We start from the raw sequence: 22,380 nt of genomic DNA on the forward strand, positions 1-22,380 counted from the left end.
AATGTCAACTTGTTGTTCAAGCATAAGTCTATAGAGACGGCTGGAGAAGACCCACAAGAGAGATCACATCAACACAGTTCAAAGATTTTAGAAAAATGTCTCAACCTCTCAGCCGAATCATGAAGCCCCTTGTCTACACAAACATCTTCGTAAGCTTCTTTCTTCTCTTTTTTTTCAATTCTTTCTAAAATCATAAGGTTTTATTTTATGGTTCTACTATTTTGTCTTTCTCTTTGTATGGTTACGTTTTGGCAGAGACACAATAACATGGTTCGGTGGTGTTCCTCTGCGCCGATCTACCCGTTAATGTTAATTGACCACCTCCTTAAGGTCGGAGGTTCTTCAAATGGTAACAACTCGATATCAAGAAGGTCCGGATCAGAGGGGGAAAATGAAATCATAATCAAGAACAAGTGTCTCGCTAGAGAAGTCCGAGAGGCAATGAGTACTGGATTTAATCAAAGTGGAGTGTATATTCACATGAAGGAAAAAACACTACTCCGTGATATGGATAACGTTCGTCTAAACATCTATTACGAGCCCTCTGACCCTAAATCAAAATCTGTTACTGTTCATCTACCTCCTCTTCCAAAAGGCTCACAAATCCAAAACCTTGCCATGTCCTCTCTTCCTGACCTGGAAAATGATGATTGGGCCGTTGCTATCAAGTTATCGGTATCTCGGCTTAGGCTATATAGGCACAAGGACTTACGGTGGATCGATATTAAAACCACGCATGGGCATGAGTCTATATGCCCATACTCAAGTCTCATGTACTCTAAGAAAGATCAGAGATTCTACACTCCAAGCCCTGGGTGCAAATACTTGTGCTCATTTGGTCTCAACTTCAAAGAGAAAGATAAGCCCGAGTATGATCACATTTGCAAAAAAGATCTTCCGCAGTATATGTTGTACGAGTTGGAGCAGATGAATTCGTATACAAGGACAAATCATCTAGTGGAGTCACCTGCCGGGGAACAATTCCTCATCTCTTGGTACGTACGTACTAGATATATTTTGTTATTTTCTTTTCTAAGTATACATTACATATCTGTTTCGTTGTAATGGCTCTCTCGTATGTTTGAAGGTACTACGGGGACGGCTTTGAGTCAGACACAGTCGTGCAAAAAACAAAGAGGTTCCTGGTGTTTAAAGTGAATCAGAGATCGGATACAGGATGGAAAGATATGTATTACACCGAAGATATTGGAGATCTTTGTATTTTTCTTGGACATGGAGAAGCTTTGTGTGTTCCAGCGAGCTCGTCTCCAGGTCTTAAGCCTAACTGCATCTATTTCGTGGGACATAACTTTGGTGTTTACGATATCACCACCCAAACCTGCACTCTCTTCTACACTGAGGAAGGTCCATTAAGATCCACTGCATTTCCTTACTGGCCTCATCCATTTTCCCTCACTCCTACTTGATATGGTGTTTGGGATTTTTTATTACCGTAAGAATTTAATATTTACTTATGTTTTATTTCAACGTATGAAAAAAAAAATTTACACAAAATAATAATAAAAAAATACTATTAAGACTTTCAGTGCAAGTATACATTATTTTTTAAGAAATTATATCCAAGAAAGGAAAAAAAGAAAAGAAACAAGTTAATCAAGTTAAACTGTTTTTAAATGATTATCAAGGGGTTTTTTTCTAGTATAGATTTCGAAGCTTATAGATAGTTCTCGTAAAGCTAGCTTCTAAATTGATGTATAGTTCATTTGTATGTACTGTATATGGTCGTCATTTGTCATATATATTCACTACGAGGACAAAAGTAACAAAAAAAATATTCTGACAATCATATCCGTGAAACAATGATTCAGGGACTCAATTTCAAATGATGTATAAATTGTATTAATTAAAGTTTTGAATACCAAGTCTAACCTGGTCCAAGTGGTTGGAGTCTAACGATTTTAGATACCACCTCAAACTTGCGACCACGGTTCGAAATGCTCTTGGTACCTTACCTCTCTCTCTCTCTCTCTCTCTTTCGTGGGAAAGCTTGTTTGTTGTTGTTGTTCTCGCTACTAGAAAAATGAGGTAATCCAAATTACCTTTTTTTTGTACTTTACTTAAATTATTATTATTATTATAACATCAAATCATTTCCAGTTTCATTACCTAAAACTCTAAGATTTGAAATTTTACTCTCAGTTTCTAAGTATTCATAGGTTCGTCCATATCATCTTTCTTAATTAACAACTTTTAAAATTTATCAGTTCAATTACACTCCAATTATAATACTGATTATGCCAATTAAAATGATCCCGTTAAAAGAAAACAATTTGACCCCAAATCGAATCTGGTTCAAGTGGTTGAATTATAGTCTGAGTAAGTTTTATATGGAATCTAGAGTTCGATTTCTGTTTGGTGCCATGTCCTTCTCTCTGTCTTTCCAATCTTCGTTACCAAAGAATTTGTTCGCTTTGGTTACACACTTACACACAATATGAGGTCATAAATTACTTCTTTTTGTATATAAAAGTTCTTAGTAAATTTTATATTATGGAGATTATTTTTTTGCCGTTAATTATCATGATTTGCAGATAAAGTTTCATTAGTTACTTCACAGAATTCCCACTCCTACACTACATGTTTTAAAACGAAAAAAACTCTTAAATTAACTACATAAACTCAAGAATTTTGTATAGCTTTATGGTTACCAAATTTGAATGAAAAGAATATATATCTAGCAAAATAAAATTGATCATTGCCACTACTCTCATTTGCGTTGTCTTCTTCGTTGTTAGTGTGAGTGTGACTCTTTTGACGACCATAAAGACCATAACCATGTCCTGTCTCTCGGACAAAGGCTGGCTCTAGCTCGTCTTCCTCATCTATCTATCATGCTTTGGTGATTCTTCGACAGCGGTAAACTATGGTTTTGATCAGTTAGTACAGTTAAGGTTTGGAGCTTTTTTTGCTTGTGTTTGCATAAGAAAGATAGATAATGTAAAGAAGGTGAAACACAAAAGAGACATGAGGTTGAGTAATTGAGCCATTTTTTGTATGGTTTATATTAGTGGATTAGAGATTATAAATAATAGTATGGATTTTGCCAATTCTTTGTTGGAAGTTACCAAGCATTATCTATTCGGTCGAGTTAATTGGTCAAAATTATTAGGCATACCAAACGTTTGGTAAAATAAAAAAAAATAAAAAAAAATGATGAGTTGACGAAGAAAAAAAAACTAATTAGAAGAGAAAGCAACGAAAAGAGACTAAAGACTTTCACTAGTTTGGTTGCTTGATTGACGGTAAAACAATTGGAATGATCGACCACCGGAAATATATATAATGTTGTTACATGGTTTTTAAAAAAACAAATAAATATATATGTATATATATTTTTTGACAATAAAAAAAAAACTTAATGTTGCAAAAAAAAACAGATATGTTTAGTTCTGTAACAATCCATTTAATGTTGCAAAAATAGTAATATGTATATTTGATAGAGTCATTTCAAATTTCTTTGTTTTTCAATTTTATATGGTTTTCTAATGTTTGATACCTACCAAAGTTAATAATTCAAAAAAAAAAAAAAAAAAATTGGTATTTCTAATGTTTGATACCTACCAATGATATCCATACAGCTGTCCTTAACACTCTTAACGTATTCAAAAAATCAAAATTGTAGCCGTTACTTTTTTTTTGATAGGGCAATTATAGCCGTTAGTGATATTGTTTCTTCTTCTTCTTCTCTTTAATTCTGAATAGATAATTCACTGACCATTAAAAAAACAAAAAAAAAATTGAGAAGGAGCCGAGAAAACTAAAACGCCTATTGTTCCATCTCTTCCTTCTCTCTCTCTCTCTCTCTCACGCTCTCTTCTAGTTTCATGTTTTAAGTATGGAAGCAGCAACAACAGAGGAATCAACCGTTAGTACGGGAGAGGAGAGACGGAAGACGAGGCTCGCCGAGCCAAGCCAAGCCCAGTGTGAGTTCTTCTCTCCATCTTCGGTGTTTGAATTTTTAGATTCTATGAATTGAATTCGATTTCGTTGATTTCTTAACATCAACAGTTTGATTAGGGTTTCAGTTTCGTTGATTTTGATTCTCTAATCTGATAATCCAAAATTAGGTTTTGATTTTAATTTTGTTGATTTCATAACAACTACGGTTTCAATTTCGTTGATTTTGATTCTCTGATCTCAGAATCCAAACTAGGGTTTTATTTTAAAATCTTAGGGTTTCGGAACGAATTGGTTTTTTTTTTTTGTCATATCTCTGCTTTGGATTTTGTTTTTTTCTTTTTCTTTTTGAGAATCGAAAACTAGATCTGCCGTTCCTAAAATCTTATATATGACTTCCAAGTTCTCTTTATCGTTGATGCAGATTCGGTTCCTTAAATCAAAGCAAGGTTGAACAAAAGGGTTGGCAATTTATAAGCAAGAGATGAATATACTTTTCCCTGAACATGGGCTAATTGGAGATATCTGCTGAATCGGTGAAGAGGGTTTAACCAAAGTAACGAATGGCGCAAAAGGGGGTTTTCTCTGAGTACACCATCGTCCTATCAAGGAACTGTTGTGAAGCAGTTAAATTTTGCTACAGTATCTTGGTGGAGCTAAACACAAATGCCTCTTCTAAATCGAGGTAATCAAAATTACCTCTCTGAAAAGTCCCTGTCCCTGTCTCTGTCCATGATGGTAGAATGATAACAAATGCCTCGGGTTGGTTGAGGTAATCAAAATTACCTCTCTGAATGTCCCTGTCCCTTATGAAAAACGAGATTGTCCCCGATTCTGTAATTTCTCGGGTTCCTAGTCACCGAGCTGAAACAAATGCCTCGTGCTGCTAAGGTAATTTTAATTACCTCTCTTAAGGTCCATGTCCCTATCCCTGATGGTAGAATGATAACAAATGCCTCGGGTTGCTCGAGGTAATCAAAATTACCTCTCTGAATGTCCCATCTTAAAGTCCCTGTCCCTGGCCATGATGGTAGAGTGATAACAAATGCCTCGGGTTGGTCGAGGTAATCAAAATTACCTCTCTGAATGTCCCATCTTAATGTCCCTGTCCCTGTCCATGATGGTAGAATGATAACAAATGCCTCGTATTGGTTGAGGTAATTTTAATTACCTCTCTGAATGTCCCTGATGGTAGGCTCTGCAGTCCCATCTTTATGTCCCTGTCCCTGTCCATGATGGTAGAATAAGAACCAATGCCTCGGGTTGGTCTAGGTAATCAAAATTACCTCTCTGAATGTCCCATCTTAAAGTCCCTGTCCTTGTATGTCCCTGTCCCTGTCCATGATGGTAGAATGATAACAAATGCCTCGGATTGCTCGAGGTAATCAAAATTACCTCTCTGAATGTCCGTGTCCCTATCCATGTCCCTGATGGTAGTATGAAAACAAATGCCTCGTGTTGGTTGAGGTAATCAAAATTACCTCTCTGAATGTCCCTGTCCCTGATGGTAAAATGAAAACAAATGCCTCGTGTTGGTTGAGGTAATTTTCTGAATGTCCCTGTCCTTGTCCCTGTCCCAGATGGTAGAATGAAAACAAATGCCTCGTGTTGGTTGAATTAAAATTACCTCTCTGAATGTCCCTGATGGTAGGCTCTGCAGTCCCAACTTCTTAAATACTCGGGTTCCGAGTCACCCAATGTAAAAACAAATGCCTCGTCTATGAAATAGCTTGAGATCCTAGTCACTCAAGCCAAAAGAAATGTCCCTATGGTAAAACGCAAGTGAGGGTTCCTAGTCACCAGAGCGGAAAGAACAAATGCCTCGACTCGGTATGAGATCCTTGTTGCTCATGCAACTGGGATTTCCATTAGTGTGGGGGTTTAGTCATCTAACCCAAAAACAAATGCCTCGGCGCAGTATGAGATTGAGGGTTCCTAGTCACCTGAGTGAAAAGCACAAATGCCTCGTCTATGAAATAGCTTGGGATCCTAGTCACTCAAGCCAAAAGAAATGTCCCTATGGTAAAACGCAAGTGAGGGTTCCTAGTCACCAGAGCGGAATGAACAAATGCCTCGACTCAGTATGAGATCCTTGTTGCTCATGCAACTGGGATTTCCATTAGTGTGGGGGGGGGGGGGGGGGGTTTAGTCATCTAACCCAAAAACAAATGCCTCGGCGCGGTATGAGATTGAGGGTTCCTAGTCACCTGAGTGAAAAGAACAAATGCCTCGACTCGGTATGAGATCTTAGTCATCTAACCCAAAAACAAATGCCTCCACGCGGTATGAGAATGAGATATCTCGTTAGAAGTACTTATGCCTCAAGTGAACTCCGAAATGACGCAAATCAGTTAGTTCCTTACCCTTACTTACCTCTTGACTTGCTTAAAACAGCTCTGCAAAATCAATATACTGTATGTGAATTCAGGTATGTAAATTTCTGTTTCTTCTATATCTGATGTCTTATTATATTCAGTTTCGTTATAATATTGTTTCTAAACTGAATCCTCTTCTTTTTTTCTGGCGTCTAAAACATTCATGGTTTTGCAGACACTTACATAGATCTTCTAACATCACATATTTTTTTTGGGCAGGCTGTTGTTCCTCGGTTTCCAAAGATCATCATCAGGTTATTTTCATGTAGACTCTTCGGTTTATATTCTTCCTCATATTTCCATTTTAAGAATTGGAATCAGTCTGTTAGAATTATGCATATTGCCTTTGCTTAAGTTTGTCTCTATTTCAAAAAGAAAGTAGATCATTCTATAAGTTGTTACTGTTTCTGTAAAAAGATAGTAAATCACTTGATAATTATAGCTCCGTTTCTAATTATTGTGCTCACATAATTATAGAGCAGATTGTTAAGTTTTAACACTTTTTTAACTTGCTAACGGATAGTTTTGTTTGTCAAAATTGTATCAAGGATTGAGTTTGTTGAGTGTCTTTAGGAGTTTAGGTGACTAGAGCTAATTAAAATTGTTCATCTCATGTTTACACAGGTGATTCTCTGTTGAAATTTTATTCCTGTAAATTGTCAATTTTAATATATTGTAGAATCTTGATATCTTTATACAAATTAGAAAGCTGCATTTTTTCTATTGTTTGTGACATTCAAGTTCGTCTAGAAAACCATTCAATTACTTGTAGTATGAGTGATACAATGTTTTCCTGTGCTTTCATTTAAGTGTAGCCGTGTAGATAAATATGTTGAACAGCTGAATGTTGTTCTGGAAGATCGTATAGTTGTGTCTGCTTACTATATCTTGTGTTATCTGGTGTTCACAATATTGATTGAGCAGTATCTTCTCTGACTTGTACAGAATGATTGATACAATTGAGTTTTTTCTGTGATGGTTGTTCATATTTGATTCTTAGAGAACCTCATGTCTGAGATCTGTCGGGTTTGTCGTAATGCAACCCATTTGCATTATGAGAACAGAGGAAGTTTTGTGTAGCAATAGAATTTTATGGATATTTTGTTAGGTGCATTGTTCTCATTTGTGATTTCTTATTCCAGTTACGCATTCGGCTTACCCTTTGTATCATCTTGTTGTTAGTTACTTGCTCATTTGGTCATTGTTCTGGAAGATCGTATAGTTGTGTCTGCTTACTATATCTTGTGTTATCTGGTGTTCACAATATTGATTGAGCAGTATCTTCTCTGACTTGTACAGAATGATTGATACAATTGAGTTTTTTCTGTGATGGTTGTTCATATTTGATTCTTAGAGAACCTCATGTCTGAGATCTGTCGGGTTTGTCGTAATGCAACCCATTTGCATTATGAGAACAGAGGAAGTTTTGTGTAGCAATAGAATTTTATGGATATTTTGTTAGGTGCATTGTTCTCATTTGTGATTTCTTATTCCAGTTACGCATTCGGCTTACCCTTTGTATCATCTTGTTGTTAGTTACTTGCTCATTTGGTCATTCTCTGTCTTCTTGTTATGGTCTTATGCCCTTGTTTGTCGAGATTTCTCAGTGATGACATGTTTTAGTATAATGGGCTATCTTGTTTCCTATGATTGGTGATGAATATTAGTGATCTATAAAATTGACCACTTCTTACTGTTGAAGCTGAAAAGCATAGCAGTTCTCTTAGCTTTGTAAATATTTCGGCATCTGATTTTGTGTATGTTTCATGTTACTTTTATAGTTTTTTATTCATTCTTGTTGCTATTTTTGTTATGGTCTGATCTGAACTTGGTTATTTTGGATCCAGCCATCGTTGGATGAAACCTTAGATGTTGTTATCATGTAAAGTTTGCCTTAATTTCTTTTTCAGGAATGACTCTGTTTCTAATGTTTGTGCTCATATGATTTAGAGCAGATACTAATAGTTTTGGGTTTTCTTTTGTTTGTCAATGTTCTATGGATGACTGAGTTGGTGAGAGTAAAAGTATCGTTCAGTGTCTTTAAGGTCACTAGAGTTAAAATGGTGTAACTCATATCTACACATGTGATTCTTTTGTGTAACATTATTCATATAATTTTTTACTTCCTTTATACAAAGATCAAAAGCTGTATTTGTTTTTATTTTGTTTTAACATCCAAGTTTAAGTAGAAACCACTCACTTACATGTAGTGTGAGTGGTATAATAATGTTTGTGTTTCGTTTAAGTGCAGCCGTGTAGCTAAAATATCTTGTGCTTTGTTCTGGGAGATGGTATAATAGTTGTGTATGCTTACCATATCTAGTGTTCATCACATTATTGATTGAGCAAACTATATCTTCTCTGACTTGAGCAGGATGACTGATTCTATGAGTTCATATCTTTTCTGTGTTAGTTCATATCTGATTCTTAGAGAACCTCGTGTATCAGATCTGTCGTGTTGCAATCCATTTGCCTTATGAATATTTTACTACATGGATTTAGAGTGTATTTTTCTTACTTGATTCCTTTTTACATTTTGTCTAGCTGTTAGTTACTGTTCGATCCCGTCCTAAATGGTTGTGTCCTCTGTTACTTTGCCCGTCGTAGCTTTCTCTTCATCCCAGAGTTTACTCTCTCTGGTAACTCAGCCACCTTAATTAGTGGTTGCTTCCTTGAGGTACTTACTTTTAATTACCTCTTCGTTCAGAATTAATGTTTTTAAAAAATTATTTTCCTGTTTAAGGTGTTGTGATTTCGCAATTTAATATGGACGATTCTTTCTTATATATTTCATATGTGTAATATATCTCTTATCTAACAACCCATATAATATTTACAAGAACCATATATAAGTTATAACCAATTTACAAGAACAACATAAAACCAATTTGCATTATATAATAGAAATTATCAGTTAAAAAAAAAAAAAAAAAAACAAAATTACCAAGGACAAAAAGTTAAAAGAACCAACAAAATTTTCGTTCTATGATGATATGGCTATATAGTGTATGCTCCAAAAGAAACAGCAAATAAATACATTATTATGCATTTTATCCGTCAAGATAATTGCATATTCTGAAGAAATGGAAATGTTCTCCATTAAAAACAGAAGAAGCAGAATAAAAAATATATATATAAACTTTTCAGAAAGCAAAAATAAACAAAAGATAGGAAGAAAAAAACTCGAAAACAATGGTTGATGGTACCATACAACATACTATATTGCATTTTGGTTATTTATTATATATAAACATATCAATCGGAGGACTTTGTTTATGCAACTGTCCTCCGCCGTCTTCCGCCTCTCTCTAAGCTTTCTTTCCTTGCTGAAGCATAACATGAAAAAACATACAAATCTCATTAATTAATCATCATTTTCTCAAGCTCCAAAACAATTTATTATTAATTATAAGAAAATATCATAAGCTTTGTTGTGAAAAATTAGTGAACTGACCCGTTTCTCTTCTTCGATCTTGGCCTTAATGACAGAGTACATTGCAACTCCAGCAATTGCTATTCCTGTTCCAATACCTGTCTGTGTCGAGATCTGGTTTCCTGCAAATATTAATTAAGTGAAATATATTAGTTTGTTACATTTGTGATTGTCTAAATAAGTAAAAAGGTTATATGAATAAAAGAGTGTCTGAGTAATCTTTTACCGAAGATAACGATGGAGAAACCGATCACGAACACACGTTTCAGAACGTTTCCAACAGCGTGAGTCAGTGGTGCGACCCTCTCCAAGGTATTGGTAGCCAACTGCAACCGTGGTTTTTTAAAATGATTTAGTTTCCTCTATAAAACACAGGGGATTAAGGTTATGAAACTTGAATTTTATATTACCTGGTTGTAGAGATGGTAAAACATTCCAACCCAGAAGAGATCAGTGACGAATTTAGTCATTCCCACTTTAGCAATAGCGTCGGCGAAACCGTGGTTAAGCAGTTTAGGACCTTCAACCTAATAACAAATTTTAACCAATAACCCTAATTAATAACAAAATATGAACATATTACTTCTTTCATACGTAACTAGTGAGAGATTATAAAAGTGACTTACGATGATGGCAGGAGGAATGCAGACGAAGAGAGCAATGATGGAGATGTAGGCATAGACATTTGTACTGTCCATATCAGTCTGAAAATACAACACAATTTGGGTTCATAAATCAAAACTCGACTCGAGTTAGTAGCGTAAGGAAGAAGAGAAAAGAATCAAGAACCATGGCTTTCTTGGAGAAGATGCTACGGTAAGTGAAAGAAATGTTTGAGATCATCGCACTGATGAAACCGAGCCAGTTGAATGATAGCTCGGTTAGTGAAGCCATTGCAACACCTGCAAAAGTTTAAAGGTTAATCCAAGATACTTTTAACAAAAAAAAAAAACAAGAAATACGGAAAATAGTATAATTGAGGGTTTACCAAGAACAACAGGAGCTAGAGACAACCATAGTGTTATGGGGATGGATTGTCCCATAATGAATTGAGAAGCAGCCGCATTGAAGAATGGCTCAAGTGCTGCGTTTTGGCAAAAACGATAGAAATGTTAGATTTTTGATTAAATAAAATGTGATCCATGTTGTGGAAAATTAAATTGTATCAAATGATTTTGAAAGAAAGAAACAAAAGAAAATGAGAGTACCTTTGATGGTGTGAGTGAAGGAGACAGCAACTGCGGCAAAGGAAACGTTGCTAGTGACATGGCCTAAGGCGTGACAGACTGCAACTGGTATCAGTACCTTGAGGAGGTTCGCGTCAATCGGCTGCAGCCATCAAATCATCCACATGAGCGAAGATAGTAGATAAATACAATCACAAATAAGGAAATAACGATTGGGCGTTTGGTCTAGTGGTATGATTCTCGCTTTGGGTGCGAGAGGTCCCGAGTTCGATTCTCGGAACGCCCCGTCTTTCTATTTCCATTTTGCTTCTTTTACCATCACTCATATAAATTAAGAACTTCATGGTGGTTGAGGCTACGAAGAGTTGTTGTTTACTTACGGCACGTTTAGGAAGACCCACGGACCAGCTAATCAAGCAGTATACAACTCCCACGAACAAGTGTATAACCGATACAAAACTGAAAAAAACAAAGCACGAGCATTATTGTATTAAATTATGTATAAAAAGACAAACATAATTGTATAAAAAATCAAGCATTATTTTATAATATTCTTCATTAAAACAAACTTAATTTTCTAGATACCAATATTCGGATTCGATTCTAAATTGGACCAACACACAGAATATGGTTCTATCATAAAAATTAACCCAAACTGTTAAAACTAATTTATTTGTGATTAATCACCAAACTATATACATAATCAAAAATGTGATTAAAAAAAACTTACTAGGGGTAAGGGAAGTAATTATAGATCTTCTTGTTAAGGATGTTGAAAATCACATTCAAGAAGTACCTGCAAGGAAAAAAAAAAACACAATACCAAACGAGGGTAGAACCGGCAATTCAAGTTCCCAAGAACTTGGCGGTAAGAATCTGCTAAAGTGCGCATTGTTTAAAGATAAGATAAGCCGCGTGAAGAGACACGTACCACATGAAGAAGAAGAACCCAGTGACTAGCCATGGATACTTGGCTAGGAATCCAACCTTAGCTTGCCTGCCAAACAAACAAAAAACGAGTTCAGATCAAACGAGTAAAACGAGCCAACTCGTTCTGACCTAGAAACGGACCTCCTTTTCTTACCCAGCGGTATCTCCACCTTCGGCTGCAGCGGCTCTAACCGGTTTGAGAATCTCTCTCTTCTCTCCTCCTCCGTTGATCGCCAACGATGAAGAATCGAGAAGCAGAATCGGACGGAGCTGACGACCGGAGATCAGGTTCCCTCCCTCTCCGAGTCCTCCGATTGGCTTAACCGAGAACGAAGATGACGAAGACGAAGACGCAGTGCTGAACTGATGACGGTGGATCGCTCCGATAGGTCGTCTCAATCTCGGTACTCCGACGACATTCGCGGTGGCGCGTAACAGCACGCGTGACTCCATTGATTTTGAACCTTCACTTTTTCTGATCTGTGACAGAGAGAGAGCGGAGAGGGGAAGACGAAGATATGAGGTTCTCTGTGTGTATATTTCAAGAAGTTGGGATACGATGATCCTGATTAGGTTGATCTAGTGTGACTCGGTGTATGGTGTTACCGTAGGGTTAATAACATGGATATGAATCTAACGGTGGAGAAAGATGTGATTAGATAAGAATCGTGAGATATTGGTTTGGATCGGATGAGTGTAGGGTCCATCTTATCTTGATATGTGGATGGTTTTAAGAGACACAGTGAATATTAGCCAATCGATGTTCCATATCATCATCATCTGCTGTATAATTTTGATTTTTTGGAAAGACAATAATAGTATCTATATATATATATATATATATATTTTTTTTTTTTCAATTTACCTTATATGTTGAGTGGTCTTCAAATTATTGAATGTGACATAGTCACAGGAAAGTATATTTTTCTTTCAAAATAAAAAGAAAGAAATATATATGTTTTGATGGTATAAAATATCTCTATTTTTTTTTTTTAATTGGTAATGTATCAGCATTTGACTTGCAGTTTCAATGCTTCATATATTATTCTACATTTTTAAAATGTATTCTTATTTTGTTTTTGTAATACATTTCTTTTTGTAGTTTCCAAAAATTAAATTAAAATGGCTATAAGTAAAAAAATTTAATAGTTATTAGATTTCTAGATTAATAAAGATTTTTGAATTTAATGTTTGGTTGACAAAAAAAAAAAGATTTTTGAATGACCATATGTGTACTTGAGAATTGGTCATTTAGGGTGTTTAATATTCCTAATGTAAATCTTGAAACATTTCTCTGAGGTTGGATTAATTTATTATGGGAGATCGGAAAGAGGATTAGAAAAGAATATGGTCAACATTTTACAAATCAAGTAGTTACAAGAAGAATAAGCTCAACACTTTGCTCACCTCCAAAATTATATGGTTGAATTCAAACTTTCAAATAAGGGATCAATTATAATTGTTGACACCATTTCTAATGATGTTGGGAAAGATGAATTAGGTTAAATATGGTTTATCAATCGTAATTATCTGGTTTTGTTGGATGGGTAGAATTTTAGATAAAAAAGAAGTTAGGAGGTATGAAAAAAAAAAGTTCATAGCCCATGAACAAGAAATAATATTCCGATATCCATGTGATCATAATGTAAAATAAGGGACAAAGATCCTTTTATATTAACCAAATATTGTATGTAGTATACTGTATATTATTTGGTTTTGATCAGGTCAGTTTTTTTCCAAATGGAGGCAACTTCAAAATATTGAACCTCTCTTGCATATACGAAAAGGATTTCAACAGGATCATCTAAAGAGCCATCCAATAGATATTTTTTTTTTTTGCAAAACTTGACTGATTTATGTGGTCTAAAACAAACAAACAATATTATTTGAATGAATTTTACTTTGTTTAAAACTATGAATATTTCTATAAAAGTCTTCTTTCTTTTAATTGGTTATCTATCTACATTTGACTTGAAGGTACAATGCTTCATATGTATTTTAGATTTTAAAATGTTTTATTACATTTTAATACACATTTACGTAGTTTCCAAAAAATAAACAAAATAAATATAACGATAATGTTGGTTTTTGATTTAGAAATTAATATTTCTTTTTGAATAATATAATGTAGACAAAAGTTTTATTTATTTAACTTATTAATCCAGCTTTATATTTACGACCACTTATGTGAATTGAATAGCATTAGTTTATCTTTATACATGAAATCATTTATCAATGCAACTACAATTAAAAGATAGTTGATTGAATTATACAAAAAAAAAAAATCAACATAAATACATTAAAAGATACTTTCCTTTCCCCTTCTGATTTTTTTTTTCTAAAAGCACACACATTAAAAGATACTTTCCTATAATTTTTTTTGCATTTGTCTTTTCACATAAAACATTATTTATATACATTTAAAATAAATTCAATCAGTAAATGATAATACTTTATACTTTTTTTCAAAGTTTATAGAATATGTCTTATGTATTCAAATAGATGTTGCCCATAGTTAATTTGTTATTTATCCACCTTTATGATCCTATCTTAAAAGAGTTTGTAGATCTTAGTTAGAAATTTGCTCACAATTTAGAGACCTACACTTTGGTTGATAGATTTTTTGGTCTATCTTACTTAGTTTTGGTCTAAATTTGTACTATAATCTTTATTTGGTTTTCAGATTTGAAAATAAGGTCATAAAATTCTAATTACCTCTTTTAAATTGGATGATGTTAACACAACATTCAACATCATTAATATAAGAGTTTTAAGGTTGACAAATAATCCCTATATTAGTAAAAGAGAAGTACAAAATTGAATTCGGGTCAGATCAAAATTTTAAAAAAACCCGAAATTAAACATATGAATACTTGGAAATCGGATCATTTGTTGGGTATGGATATAAACCCGAAAATCAAAAACAATAAATTTTTAAAATTAATTTTAAAAAAGGAGTTAAGTTTTAGACAATAATAATTAGCTAATATTTAGGAAAACCGTTTAAAGTTATTACCATAAAAATCAAGCTATTAAATTCGAAATTGTATATATAATATAAACATATTTAATTTGGTTATATTATTTGAGATATCTATGGAAACGATAATCAAAATTTAAATTACCAAATCATCATTTATTTCAGTTTTTTAAAATTTTCTTAACAAACTATGCTTATAAATTCGAATTACTATATATGGGAAAACACTTAATTTAAACAATTAATACATAATATTACACATATATTCTAATTTAATGTGTTTCTTAATTGTAGCCAATGATAATAAATATGACTTGCTCACATAAATGTTTTTGATTCGAAATCAAAACTAACCTAATTGTCTATGACCTCTATATATATAATATTACTAGCAAACTAAATATCACACATCTCCATTGTTTCTTATGAAAACGTTTGTACAAAACATCTCATTATCAAGCCAAGCAAATGCGTCATTGTTTATTTTTTGTTATAAGAACATTCATATTTCATGTCGTTTGTTTCTGAGTATACTAATTATGTAATCTGGTTTGCAGCTAATTCTAAAAAACGCAAACATATTAATCATGATTGCCATGTTCAAGAAATTATGCTTTAATTTTTTGCATGATTTTTTTCGTATGGTTAGTATTCTCATACTCTTTTTAAACTAAATTTTCAAGTTTAAACTGATAACAACTATTTAAGATGAATCTTTTTGTCCTTTTATCAATGTATATAATTTTCTCTTGCTAAGATGCATGAGATTCATGATCATGATTATATGTTCATAGAGATGGATAAATATTGAATATTTCTTTGTTTCGCATTTTAACTTTGTGCCACCATTTTATTACTTGAATAAAAAAATGGCAAGCATGAATCCAGCCGATATTATATTTTTCGATTCAACATCATATACAAGAGGAGATAATCAATACGTTCCATATGTATCAAAACGGTGGGCAAGCATGAATTCCAACTGATATTTTATTTTTCTATAGTTTTTTAATATTTTTTCCTTGGCTTTTTTTTTTTGTTTTTGACTATTAAAATTAAGGAATTAAACACATTATTTATTTTTCTACATGTTTTGCCAAAAAAAAAAAACAGTCTTCCAATCACATTCACTTATTAATGATAATATTTTATATTATTTGTATTAAATTTTGAAAACTATACGGTTTATGGAATCATTTAAAGTAAAAAAATTACCTCATTTGGATTACATAATATATAGGCTTTGTAATATATATTACTTTAAGAACAAACAATGACCAAATATATGTAATAACACTACATTATTAAAAAATGATCCGAAAATATAAGTTCATATATTTTTTGGATTGAAAATTCTGATGTATTATAATCCTATATTATAAGGATTTACAATATCTATAATATCCTAAAAATTTACTTCTCAATATCATATTTTCAAAAATTTAATCAAATCTAACAATCTAATATATATACATATAGGATTTAGAATATCGGATTCTCTTTTACAAAAGTGCACGGGTTGGTTTGCAAAACTCACAATAATACGGTAGATTTTATATTAATTGTTTACATATTTAGGTTAGGATTGATATCTTTATAAATGCAATTCTTTAAGGGTTGGTCTATCAAAATATATTGTGACTGTGTATCTTCTGCAAACTCATATTTTTATGCACACAATCTTTTAGTGGGTTGGTCCGTTAAAATATACACTGTGAATGTGTATTTCTTACAAATATATATACAAATGCAATATTTTATGGGTTGTTTTGTAAAAAAGTACATTGTGATTGCCTATCTTTTAGAAATGTAATTTTTTACGGATTGGTTTTGTCAAATATAAATGTAAATGCGTATTATTATAAATGTATATTTTTATACTAATACAATCTTTTACAGGTTGGTCCGTCAAAACATATATTATGAGTGATTATTTATACAAATGCAATCTTCTATAATACTTTATGTATATTCTAATTTCTACTACAAATCATATTTAAATAGATGAATATTTTCCCGCGCTGTAGCGCGGATCTGATTCTAGTACTTTATAATTTGAAAAAAAAAATTGTGGACAACCTTGCCACAAAATTTGGAAAAGGTACGAGGCAGTGTTTAAGTGTTTGAGCTTACATTGACTAAAAAGCACTTGAGTGATCGATCCTTATCTCTAATCATGTGATTGTGTATTGATTATTTTAGGAGGCTATTCAAAGAAGAGACTTTGCTGCTAGAGCTACAGCTCGAGCTTTGGAGGAAGCCAATGCCAACGAGTGCATCATAAGATGTTTAAGGTAAACACTTGTACCATCTTAAAACTTAGGTGAAATCTAATTAAAATTGCATATGGTTTTTGATACTTGTGAATATGTTTTCAGTAAAGTCTCGGAACTCTCTTCAGCCTCCAAGGTAGAGAATCCGTTGGGAATCATGAACCAGTTTTTAACAATCTATCAAGATGTCATGAAATACTGTAAGATAGCCTCAGAATACAGTTTCAGCTCGTCATCTGATCAACAAAACCCAATCTCTCTTTGGGTTGAAGCTGCGTTAGTTACTAACCTTTATGGGTTCATCGACCACTTTTTTTTATGAGGAAACAGAAGCAATGCAACCGTTAGGAATGCACTTCAATATAATCAGGAAAGGAGAGAAGCATCATGTTTAGACGGAATACAAAATCCAGTGAAGCACCCGATGCTAATGACAGATTTTTGAAGCAAAGATCTAGTTGGGATTTGACAAACGAAACGATGGATCTATTGTAAGAATAATGATGCCCAATATAATTATGAAGACACAAAACATATTCTGGTGAATCGGCGAAGAAGAAATTGAGCATAAACACATAAATTCTGGTAGATCGAAGAAGAAGAAAACATCATGTCCAAGAAGAAAGAACCAAAACGGCAACAAAGAAGAAGAAGAAATTGAGGAATAGACAAAACGCGGAGAAGAAATCAAGGAGAAGGTAAAACACTCTCTCTTTCTTTTCTCTTTTGTTTAGTCCACATAGGGAAAACAAAAATCTGACTTGTATTAATTGTTTTTGATAGACTGCTGATTTTTTCTAAGATGTCAACACCAGCTTCAATATTGAGGCTGATGTTGAAAACAATGCATACTAGTTTTATTGTATTGATATGTTATCTGGAGTTAAGATGAAAATGAATATAGAAAGCTTTTTGTCTTAGGTAAATATAATGACATATGAAAATAGTCATGTGGAAATCATTTTCATAAGTGGATCTGTTAGCTTTTGTAACACATCCACTAAGTGATTAAGAAAAAATATCTTTCTACTATTACTATAATATATAAATTAATATAGGTATATATATTAATATATATTAATATAATTTTTAATTCATATAAAATTGAATGCTTATTTTAATTTAATGTGCATTAAAATGAAACAATTAATATAAAATTTCAAAATATTAAATTTCTAACAATAAATAAATTAAAAATATCAAAATTTGGTAACTCCTAAATTTTATAAGATAACTAGATGTGTTTGAGAACTGATTTAAAGAGAACAAAAATATAAAAAAAAACTATGTGTTTGGCAAATGTAACAGTAGAATTAAATAAATAAAAAAGTAAAATGAATGAGAAAATTTTGAAAATTACCACATAAACACTAAAAAGTTATTTCAATACGTAAAGGATGTTCAAACCGAAACGTCAAGGTTTCTAACATCCAACACATTAATGTTATTTAACCAATTATCTCAACATATTTTCTAATCATTTTTTTTTTTTTTTGTCAAATTTTCTAATCAATTAAAAATTATAATAATGACTAATAAGGTTATAAAATTAATATAATATCTTAATCCAGAGAGGTTTTACTTTTACCGTAGTTTGGTTAAATTTGGTCAATCATATTTGTTGCGAGCTAAAAAAAACTACATACTCTGCTCTTTGCAGCTAAAGTCTCCAAATTCATAATCTAAGTCGCCAAACTGGTGATGTTTCTTCTCCGGCGCTTTGATTCACCTTCTAGTTCGTAATCGTAACGATTCTCACTGCTGCTTTTTTTTTTTTTTTTTTTTTTTCCAATTTGGTGATTTGATTTACTGAGAGGTGTCTATAACTCAGAGAAGCTGTTGATATTAACACAGAGGGAAACGGGGGAAAATGTTAGTGAAGTCTTCTTTTTGTATCTGTGATTGCTCTCTCTCTATTCTTAGGTTTTGATGCTCAAATGATTTACCTGGTCTGGTGTTTCGCTTATTTAATTTGAGTCTACTGAATTGTTTAGTGCGCACAACCTGTTCGACGGAATGCGTAGCTGAGATCATTTTTTGCGTTTCTCTATAAAAAAAAAAGGTTTAGTTTTTATTATTTCTAGAAAGGTATCATTGTTTAGTAATGGGTAGCAAAGCGATGATGTTCAAGTGGTCAAAGAACATCACGCCTTCACAGGTTATTAAACTGATGCGAGCTGAAAAAAACGTGGAGAAGTCAATTGCAGTGTTTGATTCTGCCACAGCGGAATACGCGAATGGGTTCTCGCATGATCAGAGTTCTTTTGGTTACATGGTCACGAGGTTGGTCTCTGCTAATAAGTTCAAAGCAGCTGAAGATCTTGTTGCTAGAATGAAGACTGAGAACTGTGTTGTTAGTGAAGATGTATTGCTTTCGATATGCAGAGGGTATGGTCGGGTTCATAGGCCATTTGATTCTTTGAGGGTTTTTCATAGAATGAAGGATTTTGATTGTGATCCTAGCCAGAAGGCTTACATCACTGTTCTTGCTATTCTCGTGGAGGAGAATCAGTTAAATTTGGCCTTTAAGTTTTACAAGAATATGAGAGAGATTGGTTTGCCTCCTTCTGTGGCATCTCTCAATGTTTTGATTAAAGCTCTTTGCAGAAATGATGGGACAGTGGATGCTGGTCTTAAGATTTTTCTTGAAATGCCTAAACGAGGGTGTGATCCGGATTCTTACACATATGGTACTTTGATTAGTGGTTTGTGTCGGTTTGGAAGGATAGATGAGGCGAAGAAGTTATTTAAGGAGATGGTTTATAAAGATTGTGCACCAACCGTTGTTACGTATACTTCTCTGATTCACGGTTTGTGTGCATCCAAAAATGTTGATGAAGCAACGAGATATCTAGAAGAGATGAAAAGTAAAGGCATTGAGCCAAATGTTTTCACTTATAGTACTTTAATGGATGGTCTTTGTATAGATGGTCGTCCTCTGCAAGCCATGGAATTATTTGAGATGATGGTGGCTAGAGGCTGCAGGCCGAATATGATAACGTATACCACTTTGATCACTGGTCTCTGTAAGGAGCAGAAGATTCAAGAAGCCGTTGAACTTCTCGATAGAATGAATCTTCAGGGTTTGAAACCTGATGCTGGATTATATGGGAAAGTAATCAGTGGGTTCTGTGCTGTCAGTAAGTTTCCTGAAGCTGCCAACTTCCTCGACGAGATGATTCTTGGAGGAATAACTCCAAATCGTTTAACTTGGAACATCCATGTTAAGACTAGTAATGAAGTAGTCCGAGGTCTTTCTAAAAGTTATCCAAGTCGTGCATTTACTCTATATCTAAGCATGAGAAGTAGAGGTATCTCAGTTGAGGTTGATACACTAGAATCTTTGGTGAAGTGTCTGTGCAGAAAGGGCGAATTTCAGAAAGCTGTTCAATTAGTAGACGAGATAGTGACTGATGGATGTATTCCAAGTAAAGGAACATGGAAGTTACTAATAGGTCATACATTGGATAAAACAGTTGTAGGAGAAGCTTCGGAGTCTGTTCTCAGAGGTTTGGATATCTAAGTGCTTGGAAGATTGGATGAAGACAGCTGAAACAAACATGTCGCATGGAACAGCTTATACAAACATTGAGATATTATATTCAAGAGTTCATTTGAGAAGAATAATGGTAAAGCACAACATACACAGAGAATTTCAGGGATTCCAAAGGGATTAGGAGGATTTTTACATTTTAAATCAGAACATCATTTAGCAGAGAGGGGAAAACCGATACCATGGCGTGTAGTAGGAAATGTAGCGAACAGCATACTGCAGAAGACTCCTACGGCTACGGGCAAAGCTGTGAGAAGCTCTGCTGCTTCAGCTGATGGTTCGGGAAAGAAACATTTAACCGCATTCTGATCAAACAAAACCACGGCTCCAAACACCAGAAATGACATAATGGCATGTGCGAAATCTATAAACCGTAGTTTGTAGCTCTTGGAACGTTCTTGAGGAAGAGTAGCTGAGCCATCAATTATCCAGAAACCATTCATTGTTGCAAATCCATAGCAGACATTTCCGTTCAAGTCCTTGTAAGAATCTGTGAAGCTAAGTATGAGACAAGAGAATCCGCAGATGGAAACTAGCGATGCAGTCATGATCCTGCTTGCTAAACTGCAGTGCCCAGCGTTTGTAAAAATTGGAGATAGAATCTGGAACGTAAGAACTGTCCCTGTAGGTAAAAGATTAGCTAGATGAGCTGTTGTCTGAAAAGTCTGACCTATTGCCTTTTGTATCCAAGTGTTCCTTTCTATGTCAGGAAAGTCCCTATTTCGAACTTCGGTTCGATCTTCATCTTCCAAGAGTGGAACAGTCTCGTCTTTGATCATGCGGTGAGCGCCATTGAACCCAGCTTCTTCATCAACCTTAATCTCCATTACACCCAAGATTCAAATCTCTTTTTCTTCAGGTGCTTTGTTGTTGTTTTCTCTGTTTTGAGCAACTGGCTTGTGTTTTAATGTAACTTTGGCTGCTTACTTTGTTATGCATTGCAAGCAACTCTGAAACTAAACTTAAGTCTTCGTTTGTGTGAAGGATAAGCTTTGACCTTGTCCATGAAATAATTATAGTTTTCGTTTTAAAATGTTTGGGTTCTAATTGAATCTGTTTTTAAAGGTTTGGTAATGTGATTCTGATGTGAATTTCCCATGAACATTTGTTTGCATATCTCTCTGTCACAGTCAATTTTTATAGATTTTTGTAACGAAGGAAAGTAATATTAGTGGGATTCATGTTAATCAATCATGTTTGTGTCAACCCAATGAAAGTTTATGTTAAGCCTTTGGATAATTTGAAGTTGAAAACCTCCTTCAAGAATTGTCTTTGATCCAATCTGTAGGAATCAATAGAAAAGGCAAATCCCTTATGATACACCAGATCCGGCTCGGTTATTGATAGAGTGAATAGATCTGCCATTTCTTGAAATCTCTCTTCTGACTCGTGGCGTAACGTGTATCCCCCCTCTTCCGTTCATGGAATAGATGAAATAAATCAAAAAATGGATTTTTGTTCAAGAATGAAATCTTATTGGAACTGTCCATATCCAGTTCATCCTTCGGAACCATATCACATCCCAGATCTGATGAAATAGGATGAATTGAGACGGTATTTTGTAAATACGTAATTATCTTGAATATATTAACTATTTCTTTATTTTCCGATCGCTTGGAAGGGGCAAAAGAAACATTTTGTTCTTTCTTCAACAATTTCTGATCCCTAGTGGACCTCTCAGTAGGATTCGAACCCAGATGAATTTCTGACCATCTGTCAGAGAAAAAAGAA

General features: G+C 33.8%; 2 protein-coding genes, 1 long non-coding RNA gene, 1 other non-coding gene and 2 pseudogenes across 8 annotated transcripts; 4 read left to right on the forward strand and 2 right to left on the reverse strand.

Annotated features, from left to right (window-relative positions):
- On the forward strand, nt 1–1,574 carry LOC147921372 (uncharacterized). The gene is made up of 3 exons (XM_087498638.1): nt 1–149; nt 256–995; nt 1,088–1,574. Exons 1-3 carry the CDS (start codon nt 96–98, stop codon nt 1,425–1,427), a joined length of 1,134 nt encoding a protein of 377 aa, XP_087354764.1. The 5' UTR covers nt 1–95; the 3' UTR covers nt 1,428–1,574.
- A 2,125-nt stretch (nt 1,575–3,699) lies between these two features.
- LOC147921373 (uncharacterized) lies at nt 3,700–9,108 on the forward strand. 2 transcript variants are annotated; one of them, XR_015588748.1, is made up of 3 exons: nt 3,700–3,944; nt 4,343–4,603; nt 6,513–9,108. It is a non-coding gene; the product is annotated as an uncharacterized LOC147921373 (long non-coding RNA). The 2 variants fall into 2 exon arrangements; XR_015588747.1 differs by having other exon boundaries at nt 3,726–3,944; nt 4,343–6,346.
- A 297-nt stretch (nt 9,109–9,405) lies between these two features.
- Nucleotides 9,406–12,764, reverse strand: LOC104760289 (triose phosphate/phosphate translocator TPT, chloroplastic). Of its 2 annotated transcripts, XM_010483195.3 has the most exons (12): nt 11,998–12,764; nt 11,845–11,910; nt 11,644–11,709; nt 11,294–11,372; nt 10,935–11,055; nt 10,715–10,810; nt 10,516–10,628; nt 10,353–10,430; nt 10,137–10,253; nt 9,953–10,052; nt 9,748–9,848; nt 9,406–9,619 (listed from the first exon to the last, which is right to left on the reverse strand). In XM_010483195.3, the coding sequence occupies exons 1-12, from the start codon at nt 12,294–12,296 to the stop codon at nt 9,602–9,604; spliced, it is 1,254 nt and encodes a 417-aa protein (XP_010481497.2). In that variant the 5' UTR covers nt 12,297–12,764; the 3' UTR covers nt 9,406–9,601. The 2 variants fall into 2 exon arrangements, 1 of the variants encoding a protein (XP_010481497.2); XR_015588746.1 differs by lacking the exon at nt 9,953–10,052 and having other exon boundaries at nt 9,748–9,899; nt 10,100–10,253; nt 11,998–12,473.
- On the forward strand, nt 11,128–11,199 carry TRNAP-UGG (transfer RNA proline (anticodon UGG)). Its single transcript has one exon. It is a non-coding gene; the product is annotated as a tRNA-Pro (tRNA).
- A 6,436-nt stretch (nt 12,765–19,200) lies between the features above and the next one.
- LOC104724777 (pentatricopeptide repeat-containing protein At5g46100 pseudogene) lies at nt 19,201–21,682 on the forward strand (annotated as a pseudogene). Its single transcript, XR_015588749.1, has one exon. The product of XR_015588749.1 is annotated as a pentatricopeptide repeat-containing protein At5g46100 pseudogene (transcript).
- On the reverse strand, nt 20,677–21,476 carry LOC104724778 (protein DMP6 pseudogene; annotated as a pseudogene). Its single transcript, XR_015588750.1, has one exon. The product of XR_015588750.1 is annotated as a protein DMP6 pseudogene (transcript).
- Nucleotides 21,683–22,380: the final 698 nt, after the last annotated feature.

Source organism: Camelina sativa, chromosome 18 (genome assembly GCF_030686135.1).
Source record: "Camelina sativa cultivar CO46 ecotype springtype chromosome 18, ASM3068613v1".
Classification (NCBI taxonomy): Eukaryota; Viridiplantae; Streptophyta; class Magnoliopsida; order Brassicales; family Brassicaceae; genus Camelina; species Camelina sativa.